The following is a 16269-nucleotide window of genomic DNA, read 5'->3' on the forward strand; positions in this document are numbered from 1 at the left end:
AGTGACTGCTCAGAGCCAAGAAGTTGCCAGTTACAGGATTATAGCCCCAGAGCTGGACAGGGTCTCACTCTAAGCCAACCCCCTAATTTTGCGGATGAGGAAACTGAGACCCAAGAAAGTGAAGTGACTTACCCAAAGTAGCACAGCTAGTAAGCCTTAGAGTCAGGACTTGAACTCAAGTTCTCCAACTCCAGAGATGTACATTGTACCCAGATGAAGGGCAGGGAAGGATGCTTCAGATCCTGTGAGATAGCAAGAGCCCACAAGAAAGAACAACCTAAGATGCTGTGGCAATGATGGAAGAAGGTAAGGCTGAGGGGAATCAATGAATTATGTTAGCGGAGAGGTCAGAGGGCAAGATTACAAAAATATAAGGATGCCTAAGGTTACACAAGTATACCAGATGGGCACGCTAGTACAGCTGACCTGATGGGAAAGGACAGGTGAGTGTGTGGTCCACTTCGCAGGGATCACCAAAAGGAGTCCTGTAACTCCTCCCCACCCTGTAGTGATTTTCTTTGTTGGTGTCCTTTCTCTCCCCCTACCTTCTGGGGGTTCTAGGAAGAAGTAACAGTGATGCCACCCAATCCCCAGAGGAATAAGATGGACAAGCTGATAGAGATTCTGAACAGCATGAGGAACAACAGCAGCGATGTGGATGCCCAACTCACCACCTTCATGGAAGAGGCCCAGAACTCCACCAACTCTGAAGAGATGCTGGGAGAGATTGTCCGAACCATCTACCAAAAGGCCGTGACAGACCGTAGTTTTGCCTTCACGGCTGCGAAACTCTGTGACAAAATGGCCCTCTTCATGGTGGAAGGGACCAAGTTCCGGAGCCTTCTCCTCAACGTGCTGCAGGTAATTGGATAGTGCCAGCTGCCACCCCCAGTACATATCACTAGAAAGAAGGCTGCAGATTCTAACCATAGTTGAGCTTTTCCCAAGTTCCATTCTTGCCCAATTAATTATAGAAAATTAAAAAGCTCACAGGGAGGGTGAGAGCTACGGGAGAGGAACAGAGCTTTTATTTGTTTGTATGCGTGTCTCATGGTTACGAAGGACCAATATAATTTTATAGGCACTGTAAGTCTAACAAGCCAATCCTTCCTTCTATTTTAAAAAGAACGCGGTCTTTCCATTTTAACTCAGGCTCAATGGTCTGACCTCTGGCTAAGTCTGAGTGAGTGGGTGTGAGCTCGCTGTGGTCTGCTCTGAGCTCTGTCTCCTCCATCCCCTCCTCCCATTTCTATCTCATAAACTGTTGGGATTGCTTTTCTTCATATGGCTTCGAGTAGAACCTATGCCATGGTATTTGGGAAGAGCCAGAAAATGGGGATGGTTTGGTTCCTTTGTACCTTGGCAAGAATTTACCTTCCCCAACCCCCACCAGAAAGCTTTGTTACATTTTTGTTAAAGTATAATTTTCTTCTAATCTCATTTCCCTCCTACCACCCTCACCATACATTGCTACCTCTATTATATACCAATCGATGTCTTATTTTGGTATGATTTGAGAGTAATAAGTAAGGGAAAGAGAGAATGTGTATGAAAGTGGACCTCATGGGCCCATGTGGTCTTAGACCGAGGTTCAGTCATCTTGGCTGGGTAGGGTGTTAGTGGAAGAACGTGTGGCCACATCCATTTACATAAGTGACATAAGAGTTGAACACATCTCTCAAGAAGGGGTTGAGATTCTGGCTCCAGAGGACAGATGATGGAGCACACCCCTCTCCTCTTGGTAGAAGTGGACAACTATGACTGCCAAATGTCACCTATGCTTTCAGACTCAGTCATCGGGTTGGTTGGTTTTGCTAAACTGTTTTTCTTGTGACGAGAGTTTGGGAAGGGGGTGTAATGGGGAACAACCATATTATAAAGAGCAGAAGGCATCAGAAAAGGCTTTCCTTTTTTAAAGAACTGGAAGGGTAGCCAGTCTACATTTCATCTTTGGACATTGTTAACTAAATTTGGGGGAGATGGGAGTTTACGATATGAGCCGAACAGTAAGCTGAGGGAAGGCAATAGCCTGTGATTGGCACCAAACGTTGCCTTGCAGGACCGGAAGAGGCTCCCTGACGAAGCTCCCTCTGGGCAGATGGCTTGCCAATATTATCCCAAAAAGAGCGCCAGCTTCTTTTGGTGTCTCTCCAGAAGTGCTCGCTCTCTGAAACGTCCTCCTTCTGCCTAGTTTGAACCCTCCTTGCTGCTGTGTGACTTGCCCCCTCGGCCTTCTCTCGGGTCTCCAGATCTTCGCTGGGTCCTCATTCATGACTCATTCCCACTCTCGGTGATGAGTCCCCGCATTACCTGGGGAATCGATATGTGTCAGATGACTTCATCAGGGAAAGGGTGGAATCTTCCATTTATCCTTTATTTTTTATTCTTTTTAATGTCATGATTTTTTCATTTATGAAGCATTCATTTTTCTCTTCAATTCTCCCCACCCACTGAAACAAAGGGGAGGAAGGAGAGAAAGAAGAAAGGGGGGAAGGAGGGAAGGAAGGAGCAAAGGAAGGAAAAAGAAGGGAATAGTACAGAATGTTACAGTGTCAATGTCCTTTCTGATTCTACTTCATTCTGTATCAGTTTATTTTTTCCTCTTGCTCTTTTAAAAACAATAGCTCACGTTGATGTTGGTCTTTAATATTTACAAAATACTTCACATACATTATCTCAGCTGACCCTACCCCTCACCACCACCCCCCAGAAAAAAAAACCCTGTTGATTTGGTACCGTCATTGTCTTCGTTTTACAGTTTAGAAAACTGAGTCTCAGAGAGGTGAAGTCACTTGCCCATGTTCTGTTTGGTTTGGGTTTTTGTATCCCCTGTGACTCGCACAACAGTTAGCCCATGCTAGGTACTTAATAAATCCTCGATTGCTTGCTTGACAGATCACACAAGTATCAGAGGCAGGATTCAAACCCAGGTCTCTAACCCTAACCTCCAAATCCAATGCGTATGCTGCCTGTCTCTTGAGCACGCTAGACCTCTGGTGTTGTCTTGAGGGCTCCCATAGTGCAAGACAGATTGCTGGGGTGAGAACACCCTCCCTCTGGCCCTTCCTCTCCTCCTGCCCCCTGATTCACATAGAGGAAAAGTGTCTTTGGAAGGGGCTAGGCTGATGGGTAAGTTATGCTGGAAGCCAGGGCTAGCCAGCTGAGCTCCAGCACCTTAGCCTGCCTCAAGCTTCAGCAAGGATATCAGGGATTAGAGCTTGTGCCCAGCTGGGCTGCCAGGCTGGTGGGACACGGGCATGAAAGGAACACAAGGCCTACCCTTCTTCTATTCTCCAGACACACAAGACATAACCATTTTCATTCATTAACCCCATCCCCTCCTTTAAAAAAAAAAAAAACCCTTACGTTTCTGTTACCAGCATACATCCATAGCCTGTGCCCCCCTCCACACGCTGGCCACCATCCCCTCACCCCCACGCCCAGGACCTCGCTTCATTTCACTCTCAGGAGCTACACAAGCTTCCCACCTTATCTCAGGACAAGGTCCATCTGGCTTGTGAGTCCGAGGTATAAGCAGAGACGGCCTTGGCTGACACAGAGCAATTCAGAAACCAGCCTTAATGACTCTGGCCAGGATGTGACAGGCCTGTGAGACACACTCATAGCAGCTGGTTTGTTGTGTGCAAAGTCAACCACCACCATGTGTTAGGATTCCACCCTCCTCCACAGCTCCTTGGCTGGGACCTCCTCTGTTGCTTTTGATTATGTCAAGGGGGTGGGCAAGGCGGCCGGGGTCGGGGGGGGGGAGGGGGTGGCGTTAATTCAGAAAAAGGAAATTGAAAAGGAGAGGTACAAGGCAAGGAGGGAAGGGATCTGAGGTGACATAAGCCAAAATGCTTACGGAGATAATTGGAGTTAAGTGACTTGCTCAGGGTTACATGGCTAGTAAGTGTCTGGGGCAGTATTTGAACTCAGGTCCTCCTGATTCCAGGGCCAGTGCTTTATCCACTGTACCATCTGCAGCTTCTAGTTGTAAAGAGTTGCCTGAGAAGTTGTGACTTGCCCAGAGTCAATCAGCTCCCACTCCGCTATGTCACTATGCTGAATATGCCCATTTTACCTGTGGATAAACCAAGGCATAAATTGAGGTATTGAGGTCATTGACAGCTCTGGGGAGCCAACCTAAGATTGTTGAACCCTTAGCTAAGGGAGGTTCACTGTGACCTGTCATGATTAAAATAATTCAGTTTTTATTTACAAGCCACAAATGCTTCTGATTGTCAGGCAGTCCATCAGTATGATTTTTGTGCGTCTGCCTTGTTTGTGCAAGATGTGCCACACACCAGCGGCAGGGGGTGGGGAGGCTGTATACAAGTCAGTGTGGGTGGAAAGTCAGGAGCCCCAAGTTCTGGTTCAGCTCTGTCTCTTACTGGCTGAGTGACTTTAAATGAGTCACATCTCTTTAGGTCTCAATTTCATTATTTTTTTAAATGAGGGCATTGAACTAAAATTCAGGGGTGGGAAACCTGCGGCCCTGAACTAAATGACCCCTCAAGATCCTTTTCAACTCTGAAATTCTATTCCTTCAAGGAGTTTAAAATCTGTTAGAGAGACATAATGTGTGCATACAATAAGACAACTAACAGTGAAAAAATTCAGGCCTTTTCTTCTTCCTCTTCACTACCCACTTTCCCTCTAACCTGTTTTCCCCATCCCTTTCCTATCTCTTTGCCCCCCTCTCATTACAAATATGAGGTAATTATTTAAATGGTTTAGAATATCTTCTAAACAATCGAGCATTTATTAAGCACCTTCTGTGTGCTAGGTACCGAGGATACAAAGCCTGGAATCCGTGACTATGGAGAGCTTATATTCTAAGCCACATTGCAAGAAAGTGTAGAAATTGCCTTTGTTTAGTGAGTGGGAAGGAAAGTTTCCATCTCTTCCTCATGCCTACATTCCTTTCTACTCTCCATTTCCAATTCCTAGCCTGAAGGAGAAGCGTGCTTAGAGAAAATATGTTTCTGTCCTTCCTAATATTTCATACATCCTGATATGAGTTACCTTAGGAAGTATGGGCAGCTACATGGCGCAGTGGATAGAGTGCTAGGCCTGGAATCAGAAAGACTCATTTTCCTGAGTTCAAATCTGGCCTCAGACATTTCCTAGCTGTGTGACCCTGGGCAAGTCCCTTAACCCTGTTTGCCTCAGTTTCCTCATCTGTATGATGAGCTAGAGAAGGAAATGGCAAACCACTCCAGTATCTATCTTTGCCAAAAAAAAAAACAAAAAAACAAACCCAAATGGGATCACAAAGAGTCAGACACAACAGAGACACTACTGAACGACATCAAGGAAGTCTAACCTGTACCTAAAGAAATGAGGACCTGGAAGAATCAGACTCCTTGAGGGTAGGGAATGTCTTTTTTGCTTGTATTTGTATTCCCATCACTTAGCATGCAGTGCCTGGCACATAGTAGGCACTTAATACATTCTTTACCTGTCTCTTTATCATCCGTCTTCATCAACATATCGATTGGACCGCATCTTAAACTGGACTCTCTCTCACAGTTACTTTCTCCAGGATTCAGAACTTTTCCTCGTCCTTCCACTTCTACCATTCTTTTATTCATGCTAATTTCGTCCTTATCGTCAAGATGCTGCTTCTTTGACACATTCCTGTTCTCCAACCATACCCAGCCTTAATCCGTGGCCTGACACTATAATGTTGTACTAGCATCCCCTTCCCCTCCGACCTTTCACTGTTCTTCGTCTTAGAATCCTCATCTTCGATAACTCCCACCTTTCCTGTAGAACATAATTATTATGATCATCGTCATCTCATTCCTCACAGTAATTGTCCCACATCCTTTAGGATCTTAGAAAGGACCTTAGAAGTCATCTTATCCAACCCCCCTCATTTTACAGATGAGGAAACAGAGTCTCAGAGGGGTTAAGTGACTTGCCCAGAGTCACTCAGGTGGGAGATGGCAGAGCTAGGATTTGGATCTCTTTTGTCTGACTCTAAAACCAGCATTTTTTCCCCTACAGCATGATGCTCCTTTCCTCTCAGTCCCACCAGCGTGCCTATGACAAACACTTAGCCACCTTGTCCAGTGAGAAGATGGGGGCTTTCCAGTCATATTCCTTATCCCTCCTCCATTCTCTTGTTCCATACAAAGAGCTTTCCCATCCTTCCCTAACTCCCTCCCCAATCCTTTTTCTGAATCTCCACATCATCACCTATTCCTCCTTCTGTCCCAAAAAGCCAGTGTCTTTCCTCTTCAGTGAAGGTAATCCTTTAATCTCATTTCCTCTCCCTTCTCCCTCCTCCATGACTTTGCACTAGCAGCCATCCTTCCTATTCACTTCTCCTAACCAGTGCATCTTCATTCTCTCTTCTTTGGTTCCTTTCTATCTGCCTACAAATAAATTCTGAATTCCCCAGTCATATAAGAAAAAAAATGATCTCCTAAATCCTTCTAGTCCTTATCACAAGATTCTGTCCTGAGCCCCCTTCTCTTCTCCCTCTATACTATTTCACTTGGTGCTCCCATGATTTAATTACCATCTCTGTGTTGATGTTTTTCATATCTACCTATCCTGACCTAACCTCTCTGCTGACCTCCAATCTCACATCTCCAACTGCCTTTCAGACATCGCAAACTAGATGTCCAGTACACATCATAAACTCCATATGTCCAAAACAGAACTCCTTATCTTTCCCACTAAACTCTCCCCCACCCTATCTTCCCTGTTACTGTAGAGGGCAGCCCATTCTCCCAGTCCCTCAGGCTTGGAGGGGCATGTCATCCTCAGTTCCTCACTATCTCTCACCTTCCCCATAGCCAATCTTTTGTCAAGACCTGTCTAATTTTACCTTTGCGATATCTCTTGAATATTCCCCCTTCTTTCCTCTGACACTGCCACCACTCTAGTACAGACCTTTATGGCCTTAGTAATACCTGCTGGTGGATCTGCCTGCCTCAAGTCTTTCCCCACTCTCCACTCCCCAATCCATCCATCATGCAGCCACCAAAGAAACTCTCCTAAAGTGCGGGTCCAATCCTGTCACACACATACACTGATAAATTGGCCCATAGTAGGCACTTAATAAATGTTGACTGACTGATTTCTGCCCCAACCAGCTGCCACCCCCTTTCATTTCTAAGCATGACTATGTGGTCTGCAGACTATGCCATTGTCCCTACTCCCTCTCTCCTGAGACCCCAGTAATCTGTCTTCCTCCCTTACCAGTCTACTGAAGCGGTTGTTGGAGGGTTCACTGCTAGCCTCCTACTCATCAGATCCAAAAGTGTTTTTCGATCCTCATTCTCTTTAATGCCTCTACTCCTTTTGGCACTACTGAGCAATAGTGAGTACTCTCTCTCTCTCTCTCCCTTTGGCCTCCAAGATACCTCCCATTCCTATCACTACCCATCTCAGGGGTCCTCTTCTCTCTGCTCTGCTGGCTCTCACTGTCCTCTGGTCTTCAAGGTTCTATCCTAAGCTATATGTTCTCTTGAAGCTCTTTCCCTTGGCCATCTCATTCATTCCCACAGCTTCAGATATCACATCTACACAGATGACCCCAGGTCTGTCCTTCCAGCCCTGACCTCTCTTTTGAGCTCCAGACCCACAACCCCTGTTGCCAAAATTGAATCTGTCTAAAACCAGTTTTATCATTTTTACCTCCCAAAAAACACTCCTCTTTCTGACTTTTCTGTTTTTTTTGCTGGTGGCCTTACCAGGCACTCAGTCTTCCAGAGTTGCTTTGGCTAAAGAAAAATCAATCACCTGACAGATAAGCTGATGAGAAGCCTCTCTGAACTTAGCTAGTTTGGGTCTTCAAGGACAGACGACAGCCTGTTACTAGATCGAGAGTTTGTGGGCAGATAGCAACATACATCATGTGATTTTTATTTTTGACTAGACCTGTGATTTCCTCAATGCAGGGAGCTGCCCCTATCGATTCATGTCTATACCTTCTCTATAGCTTAGAGTCGTAGAGAGTTGCCTGTGGTCCTAAGATGTTAAGTGCCCAAGGTCACAGAGTCAGTAGGTGTCAAAGACCACACCTGAACCCAGCTCTCCTGACTCCAAGCCCAGCGGTCTAAACTATATTACCCTGTATAATAAATGTATCATTTATACATGATAATTGTAGAGTATAATAGCCATGGCATGGCTTAGTATGTGCAAAATTAGAGGAAAATAAAATCACTGGACAGCGGACATCAGGGAAGACTGTGGTATCTGAGTTATAGGATGAGTACAGTTTCAAAAGACAGATAGGGAGAGGAGCTGGGGAGTACATTCCAGGCATAAAAAGCAGTACAGAGAAAGACATGAAGGTTGGAAAATGCTAACTGGCAAATAGTCCAGTGTGGCTGGAAAATAATGCATATGGAGGGGAGCAGTGTGAAATTAGACTGGAGAGATAGGGCGCTTTGAGGCTGATTGCCAGGCTAAGGATTTTGGACTTTATTTGGAAAACTAAATTGGGAGCTATTAAAGGGTTTTGAGCAGAGGACTGGTATAATTACATCTGTGCATAAAGACAGTTAAATCCGGCAGCAGTGCGAACGAATGATGCCTTCTTATGGAGAATAAATCTAGTCTCCTTCCCATGAAGGCTCTTCAGATATCTGAAGATAGCTATCATGCTACAGGTTCTTCTATTCTACAGGTTAAATGACCATTCCACATTAGAAGAAAGCTTCTTGGTTTGTTTACCTAGATTCATTTATTCATTCACCTGATCTTGTGCTCATTAGAAAACCTTGGAGTCTGGGGTTATAGGAAGAAAATGAAATTTCTTCATGGGAACAGCCAGTATTTTAGTGTAACCTGAAAGTGTAGTGAGAGGCCAGGACTAAAAGATCAGGTCATCAACATTTGTTAAAGGTCTGTATTCCTAAGTGGTGTCTCAGGTGGGTTCTGGAATCAAAGGAGATTGAAGGCTAGAATCTGCCTTGTCTAGGACCCCCACTTCCCCAGCTGTCCCAGGGTCTGCCATTTTGGCCTAGAGAGTATACTCCTTTTCCTAATGTCTGCATGTGTAACCAAGCTCTTCTCTGTTGAAATGTACTTGCTTCATTTAGCTGGGAGGTGTCTGTATCTGAGCTATGCATAGCAAAGTATTATTAGAGCGGGCATCAGTGCATCTGTAATTGAACCCCATTCCCCTTAGCAACTGTTGCCAACAACACATCTAACAGAAGGATGTGATACCTTTTTTGAAGGAAAAAAAAATACATGTCTCAACCAACTGATAAACACAGCAGGGCTGCTGTGAAAAGGCAATCTGAATCCAGGCAAATTCAGATTCTGGCACGTGCGCAGTTTTAGAAATAAACAGCCCTCTACTACCTTCTAGAAGGCATTCTCTTCTTAGCACCCAGCCTGCTAAGCGGCAGACAGAGAGACCATGTACTCCACTATACCCTGTCACCGTTAAACATTACATTGAGCTCTTTCTACACAGAATTTCTCTGGGGTCTGTTGGAAGGATCATTGGATTTTTTTTTATTAGAAAAAAAAAACAGCTGAGAGACATGATAGCTTTCTTCAAGTACTAGAAAGGCTGTTCAATGCTTTGTTTGGCTCCAGAAGGTGGGACGAGGTAGAAAGTTTAATATTATGACAAACTTCCTTAAAGTGAGAGCTATCCGAAAGAGAGTGGGCTCCCCTTCAGTGGAGTTCTTTCAGCAAAGACTGGATGACCACTTATCACCACTTACTGGACCCACTATAGTGGAGGTCCGTTTAGAGGTATGAACTAGGCTGGGGAGAAGGACACTGAGGTCCTTCCCACTTCTGCAATTCTGTCATTCTGTGATTGTGTAAGCCTACATAGGGCCTTAGAGATCACCGAGACCAACAGATGAGGCTCGGATTTCTCTAAACCCTGGATAGACTGCTCTCCAGTTAAATGGCCTTTGTCATTCTTTCCTCTCATCTCTTTATAATTCCTATGGATTCCCCCCAAGGAGGAAAGTTTAGCCAGAAAGTATCAACAGTGTCCTTGCTCTCTTAAGGGATGATATCTCCTTTTTCCTGGCCTTTCTATAATCTCAAGGCTGCAGGGAAATGAATAGGAGGTCCCCTTCACCGAAAATTGAAGGATCCTCTCATTTTATAGATGACAAAAGTTGAGCTCTTAGAAAGTGAAGGGACTTGATCAGGAAAGAATTGGGACGAGAACCAACCTGATTTCCATCTCCATGTTCTTTCCACTGAATCATGGGATCTTCTAAGTAACAGAGGCCTGAACTTAGAGTCAGAAGACATCTGTTCTATTTTCTTTTCTGACACTGGCTATCTAGGCAAGTCACTCCTCTTTTCTAAGCATCAATTTCTTTACCTGTAAAAAAAAAAAAGAGGTTAAACTAGATGACCTCAAAGATCCCCTTCCAGCTCACCATTTTGTGATTTGCTGCACCCTAAAGAATGATATCCAGAGTTAAGGAAAGTAATAACAAGAGCTGAAATTTATATAGGCCTTGATAGTTTATATCTGTGATTTCATTTGAACCTCACAACCCTGTGAAGTAACTACAGTTATTACTGTGTACATTTTACAGATGAGGAAACGGAGTCTCAGAAAAGATAAGTAATTAATCTGACCACGCTAGTAAATGTGTGAGACAGGATTCCCAACCGGGTCAAACTTTATTCCAGAACTAATAATTCCAAATCTTTCCCCTGCACTACCTTGACGGTAAAGACTATGAATCTTCTCTCTCTTCCAGAGAACCTAGAAAGTGTTGTAAATATCATGGGTTTTTAATAATACTTGTTCATACAATATGTCCAGATTTTTCCTAAATTCCTTTACTAGAGCTATAAAACTGTGTTGAAAGGAAGGAAAACAAGAAAGCCAAATGTGATCACTTCATAGCAAAGCAGCAGCTCCAGCGAATCTGGTTCTCTGGGTGATTTCTGCTGAACTCTTGCATTGTGTGTGTCCTCAGGAAAAGGCTCGGGCCATGTTACAAGCTACATGAGATCCTAAGGCACAGAGTACAACAAAGGGCTGAGTTAGGCTATGCAGAATTGATCTCTAAACACTTCCAAAAACTCTTCTACCAAACGTTCAATGCCAGGATCAAAAAATGGAACTGAAGTCAGTGCTAGATCAAATGCCTTATCTGACTTCGACTCACAACCACGTGACCTCAGATAGAGACATCATATAATCACTTTCTGTTTTTTCAGAATGCAGAGAGGATAGATCATCTGAGGAAATGGTCCTGATTTGCCATTGCCTGGATTATTTGTGGCAAATGGCTAATCTAAGGCACTCACACAAACACATATACCCCAACTCCCTGAACATGATTTCTTTCATCTCCTTTTGAGCTGATACATATATATGCTCGAGATCTGTAGGGTAAATTTTTAATATTAGTCCAGATCTGATGTAATCAAGGTTTTAAGAACATTGCTTAACAAACACATTCCCAAACCAAAGAGAGATCAGTGTTTGGGGCTATCCCAGTAGAACAGCTGTTCTCCATTGTTACCATTAATTGAGAATTATTACTAGAAATCAGCAATGAGCAAGATTGTAAGTGGCTCCAAAGAACTCGATGATGGTTCTAGTTTAAGTGGAATGTGAAAGGATTTCAGGGGCCTCTATAGGCCCCCAAATAGAACCTCTTATTTTTTATCTAATTTCTGGTTCCTGAAAATCCATAGTGTTCCTTTAGCTTAAGGCTTTGATCATGATAAGAAGGAATATCCCCTTGTGAGGGGGGTGGGGAGGGTCATCCTTTGAAGTGTCTTCAACTCTGTATGCTTTCTCATAGGGGTTAGCAACCTTCAACATGCATGCCGACATCATTCAGGCCCTGTGCATCGTTGGCACGTTGCCCTATATACACTGGGCATTGCCACCTTTGAGGGTCACCATGACACACAAATGTACACAGCATTCTTACACAGCTCTCTGTGCTTAGCTCTTTCCCCCAGATACCAAAATCTTGGGATACCACTTTTTCTTCCTTTTTATACATTGAAGCCTTTTGTTTTTTAAATCAAATTTATTTCTGAGCATACTCCCTTTCCCCCTACTCATTTGCCCTTCACTTATAACAAGGATTTTATCAGAAAAAATAATTCAGTAAAACCAAAAAATACATTGACCACATCTGACAGCATATGAAATATTCCATACCTATAAAGAACTCAGGGGGACACATTTTCTCTGGGGTCTTACTTGGTCCTCATAATTACATAAGCATTCAATTTCATTTTGTTGGTATTTCCACTTATTGTAGTCAGATATACATATGAACATATGTATATTTCATTTTTTTCATATTTCATATTTTATATATTTTATATGATTTTTATATATTTTATATTTTTTCATACATTTCATATTTTCTCATTTTACTTATTTTACTTGGTATCAATTCATGTCTTCCTTTTTTTCTCTGAAATCTTAACATCTGTCCTTTCTTATGGTGCAGTAGCAATCCATTGCATCCATTTGCTACCACTTTTTTAGCTATTCCAAATCCTTTTCAACCACAAAAAATTAATATTTTGGTGTATATGCAAGTATTCTATTTGTCATTGACCTCCTTGAAGTATGGAGACATTTACTTTATCTGAGACCCTCATTTTACTTTTAAAATGGTTTTATTGTTACTTTCAGCTTCATACCTCTATCATTTCTCCTTAACACCTTCCCATTGAACTCTTTCTTGTACACACACACACACACACACACACACACACACGCACACACAATCTTAAGTGAAGCCAACAACACAACTATGCCTGATAACATATACCTTCTTCCATGTTGTTGGTCCTCACCTTTCCACCAAGAGGATTAAGGAACATTTCTTTCATCACTAGAGATCTTTTCAAGAGAGAGAGCTCTGATAGGAGGAGAACTGAGGATGTTAGGCACCTGGGACAGATAGAATGTTACCTCACATTTATGAAGTACGTTATGGTTTACAATACTCCCGTGAAGTTATTCCTTATTTTATATATGAGGAAATTGAGGCCCAGAGATCATTGGATTATAAATTAAAGAGCTGGAAGGAAATTTAGAGACTATGTACTCCATCCCACTCATTTTATAGATAAGAAAACTGAAGATCAGAGAGGTTCAGTGATTTGCCCAGGATCACACAGCTAGACAAATGTGAGAGGTGGGATTTGAAGCTAGATATTAAGTAAAGTGCCCACAGTTACACAGAGTAAGGGCTCAAGCCCAGTCCTTCTGTCTCCAAATATAGAACTCTCTCTTCTTTGCCACCCTAGAAGGAGATGCCACCAAAAGGGAAAGAGTATAGAACAGAGAGATTGTGACTCTGAAGACTTAAGTGGCTACATCTTCTGCTTAGGATCTCTTCTGTGTAGCTCAGTTGTTTTGAGTTTCCCAGACTGGTTTAGATCAGGCCCTTCGAAAGATATTAAGCTTTAAGGTTCACCCCCTCCCCCAATAACTTAGCAGCTGATGTGTAACTAGCTGGGAGTTGGAGGGGAAGAGACCAAATAATCAGTGATCTGGGAAATACAAACATTTCACCTATTGAAATGGAAAACAGAGGAGAAGATGATCATTGACCTTGCATTGGTACTGGAAGGAGCTCAGCATTAGTGTGCCCTAGACTTGTGCTTTCAGTGACTCATTACAAATCAGAAGGTGATTATCTATGCATTGGAAACAACAGCAACCTCCCAGTAAATGCCTTTTGCCTGATGTTGTGGGCTTCCCTTCCAGGCAGAAATCCAAACCACCAGCCTCTTAGATATGAATGTTTTTAAAATCACTGATAGTACCGTTCTAGATTCCCCTAGGAAGATGCAGCCTTATAAATGAGAACATCTATTCTTTTTTCTAGTCCATAGAGTAAATTCGCAAAAGGCTGTCACATATCCTGGGAGGGTGGTAGAAGGGAGAAAGGAGAAAGGGCTCAAATCTCCCCTCCTCCATGAAGCCTTCCCTGATTCCCCCTGCCCATCATGATGTCTTCTCTCTTTAGGTTCCCATAGCATGTTCTGTCTTATACCACTCATTTGGCTCAGAGAGCAGGCTGCCTGGTGGTCATCTGATATGTGCTTTGTCTCCCTCACTAGACATTAAGTTCCTTGAGGGCAAAGGCTATGTCTTTATACCCCTGTATATACCCCCACAGCACCTACCACAGTACCTGGCACATAGTTGTCATCATCACCTTCAATATTTTGTCCTTTAATTATAAATAAATCCTTACAGATGGGATGTCAGCAGTGTCCTACTTGGGTGATAGGGATGAGTGTTGGAGTTTTGGGGGGTGGGGAAGGGGAAGTAAATCCATCAGTGGGAAAAGGCAGATACTTAGGAAGGAATACTTTCCCAAATGGTATCCAGTGAAACTCTGGAATTCCAAGAAGCGTAAGTGTGGGATCCATGAAAAAAATGTTGCTACCAATGATATTTTTCCTCTAAAATATTGTTTAAAATTATTTAATTGTAAGTGAAAAAAGTTATGTTTTATGTATCATTTTTTTTCTCTCCATGAAAATAGTCTTAATTTTCTCTATCTTCCCTGACTACCCAGGCTATTCTTTTTACCCCAGATTCCACATTTATGGGTTCCAGCAATATGTTTTAGGCTCAAAGGGGTTCCTTGGTTAGTTTGAAATGCTTAGTTGGAGTTTTAAATGCCCCTCTATCTATCTGGGCAGGAGGAACTTTCTTTTTCTAATATCATCTTTCCATAGTAGCAAGACATAGGTTCTATTCCCTACCCCACCCCCAACTTTTTAAATTGATCGCTCATCTTTGTTTGCCTGTCTTTTCCTTCTTTCTTTCCTACTCTTTCCCTTTCTTTCTATCATCTATATTTCTTCCTATTTACCCTTCTGTCATTGTATTTATATGTGTATCCTCTCTTTCTCTCTACCTCTGTATCTGTCTATCTACTTACCCTTTTAAGTCCACCAATAGACCTCTTCCTGGGACTTTCTGAGACTGTCCCTAGCAGCCACACCAAAACAGGCCCTGGGCAGATAAGTGAGTTATTGGAGAAGCCCAGATCAGGTGTCAGGCTGCGTGCCTTAGACTGTCCTTGCCGGTAAGCAGCACGGCCGGTACCTCTCAGGCCCCACTGAGCCACCGCCTGCTTATTGGCAGCTCTCACCTCCCCTGCCGTGTTCCTCCTCTCTCAGGGACAGGCAGGAGACGGCAGATCTGTTCCTGCAGTGGCCAGCCACCTAGGGAATCTAAACTATGCTGAGCGGCTCCAGATTGCCAGCATCTCAACTGTGCCCGGGCACAGCCATCTGAGACAGGGCGCCTGTACCTGCTGGAGCTGTCACTGGAGAGCTGGCCCGGCCCAAACCTAGTGGAAAAAAAATCTCCTGGCCTGATTATGTAACCACTGGCCTCTTGTGTCCTGGGGTTCTCTGTGGGGGACACTATGGATATGAGGAGATGGTGGCAGGGATGTGTCGGAGGGAAGGAGAAGAGAGACTTAATGTTGCTTTCTTGAAGGAAGGAAAAATCAGTCAAGTATTTATTGAGAGTTTAAAACTTGACTAGATACTATGGAGAATACAAAGTGTAAAGCATGGTACTTTTTTAAAGGAGCTCATCATTTCATTAAAGAAGCAAAACTATTTGCTACTTTAAATTTAAAATCAATTGATCATTCTATGAACAAAAATTAATTGCTAAAATGTATAGTGCCATTTGTAAATATAGTAGAGTTCAGAAAAGAAAAATATTGGTGTGGACTGGAATAGTCAGAGACTTATTGGAGGGGACAGGGTTTGAGATGAATCTCTGATGATACCTTAAAATTTGAGATAAATCAAGATTAGGAAGGAGGACTTTGAACAAAGTATGTGTACTGTGGAAAGCAGAAAGTGAGCTTAAATAACTATAAAGGGCCTTGACAACCAAGCAGTTTAGAATTGGTATATTGGGAAATAGGGAGGCAAGGTAGGTTCTTTTTTTAAATTTTTTTTATTTATTACATGTAAAAACAATTTTAACCATCATTTTTAAAACTTTGAGTTCCATATTTTCTCTCTTCCTCCCTCACCACCCCCACATTGAGAAGACGATTTGATATAGGTTTATACATGTGTAGTCATGCAAAACACTTCCATAATAGTCGTGTTGTGAAAGAAAACATAGACCAAAAAAAAAATATCCTCAAGAAAAAAGAAGAAAGTAAAAAACAAAGTATGTTTCAATCTCCGTTCAGATACCATCCATTCTTTGTCTGGGAATGGATAGCTTTTTTCACCGTGAGTCCATCAGAGTTGTCTTGGATCGTTGTATTGCTGAGA

At 42.9% G+C, this 16269-nt stretch overlaps 1 protein-coding gene across 5 annotated transcripts in view; it reads left to right on the forward strand.

The window, feature by feature from the left end:
• Window positions 1-16269, forward strand: part of CTIF (cap binding complex dependent translation initiation factor) — a 495423-nt gene that overhangs the window by 357075 nt on the left and 122079 nt on the right. For all 5 annotated transcript variants that reach the window (XM_036756570.1, XM_036756603.1, XM_036756578.1 and 2 more), the window contains one exon: window positions 562-861. In XM_036756570.1, the coding sequence (XP_036612465.1) occupies window positions 562-861 (300 nt within the window). The remainder of the gene's footprint in view (window positions 1-561; window positions 862-16269) is intronic.

The sequence above is a fragment of the Trichosurus vulpecula genome, chromosome 1 (assembly GCF_011100635.1).
Source record: "Trichosurus vulpecula isolate mTriVul1 chromosome 1, mTriVul1.pri, whole genome shotgun sequence".
Lineage (NCBI taxonomy): Eukaryota > Metazoa > Chordata > Mammalia > Diprotodontia > Phalangeridae > Trichosurus > Trichosurus vulpecula.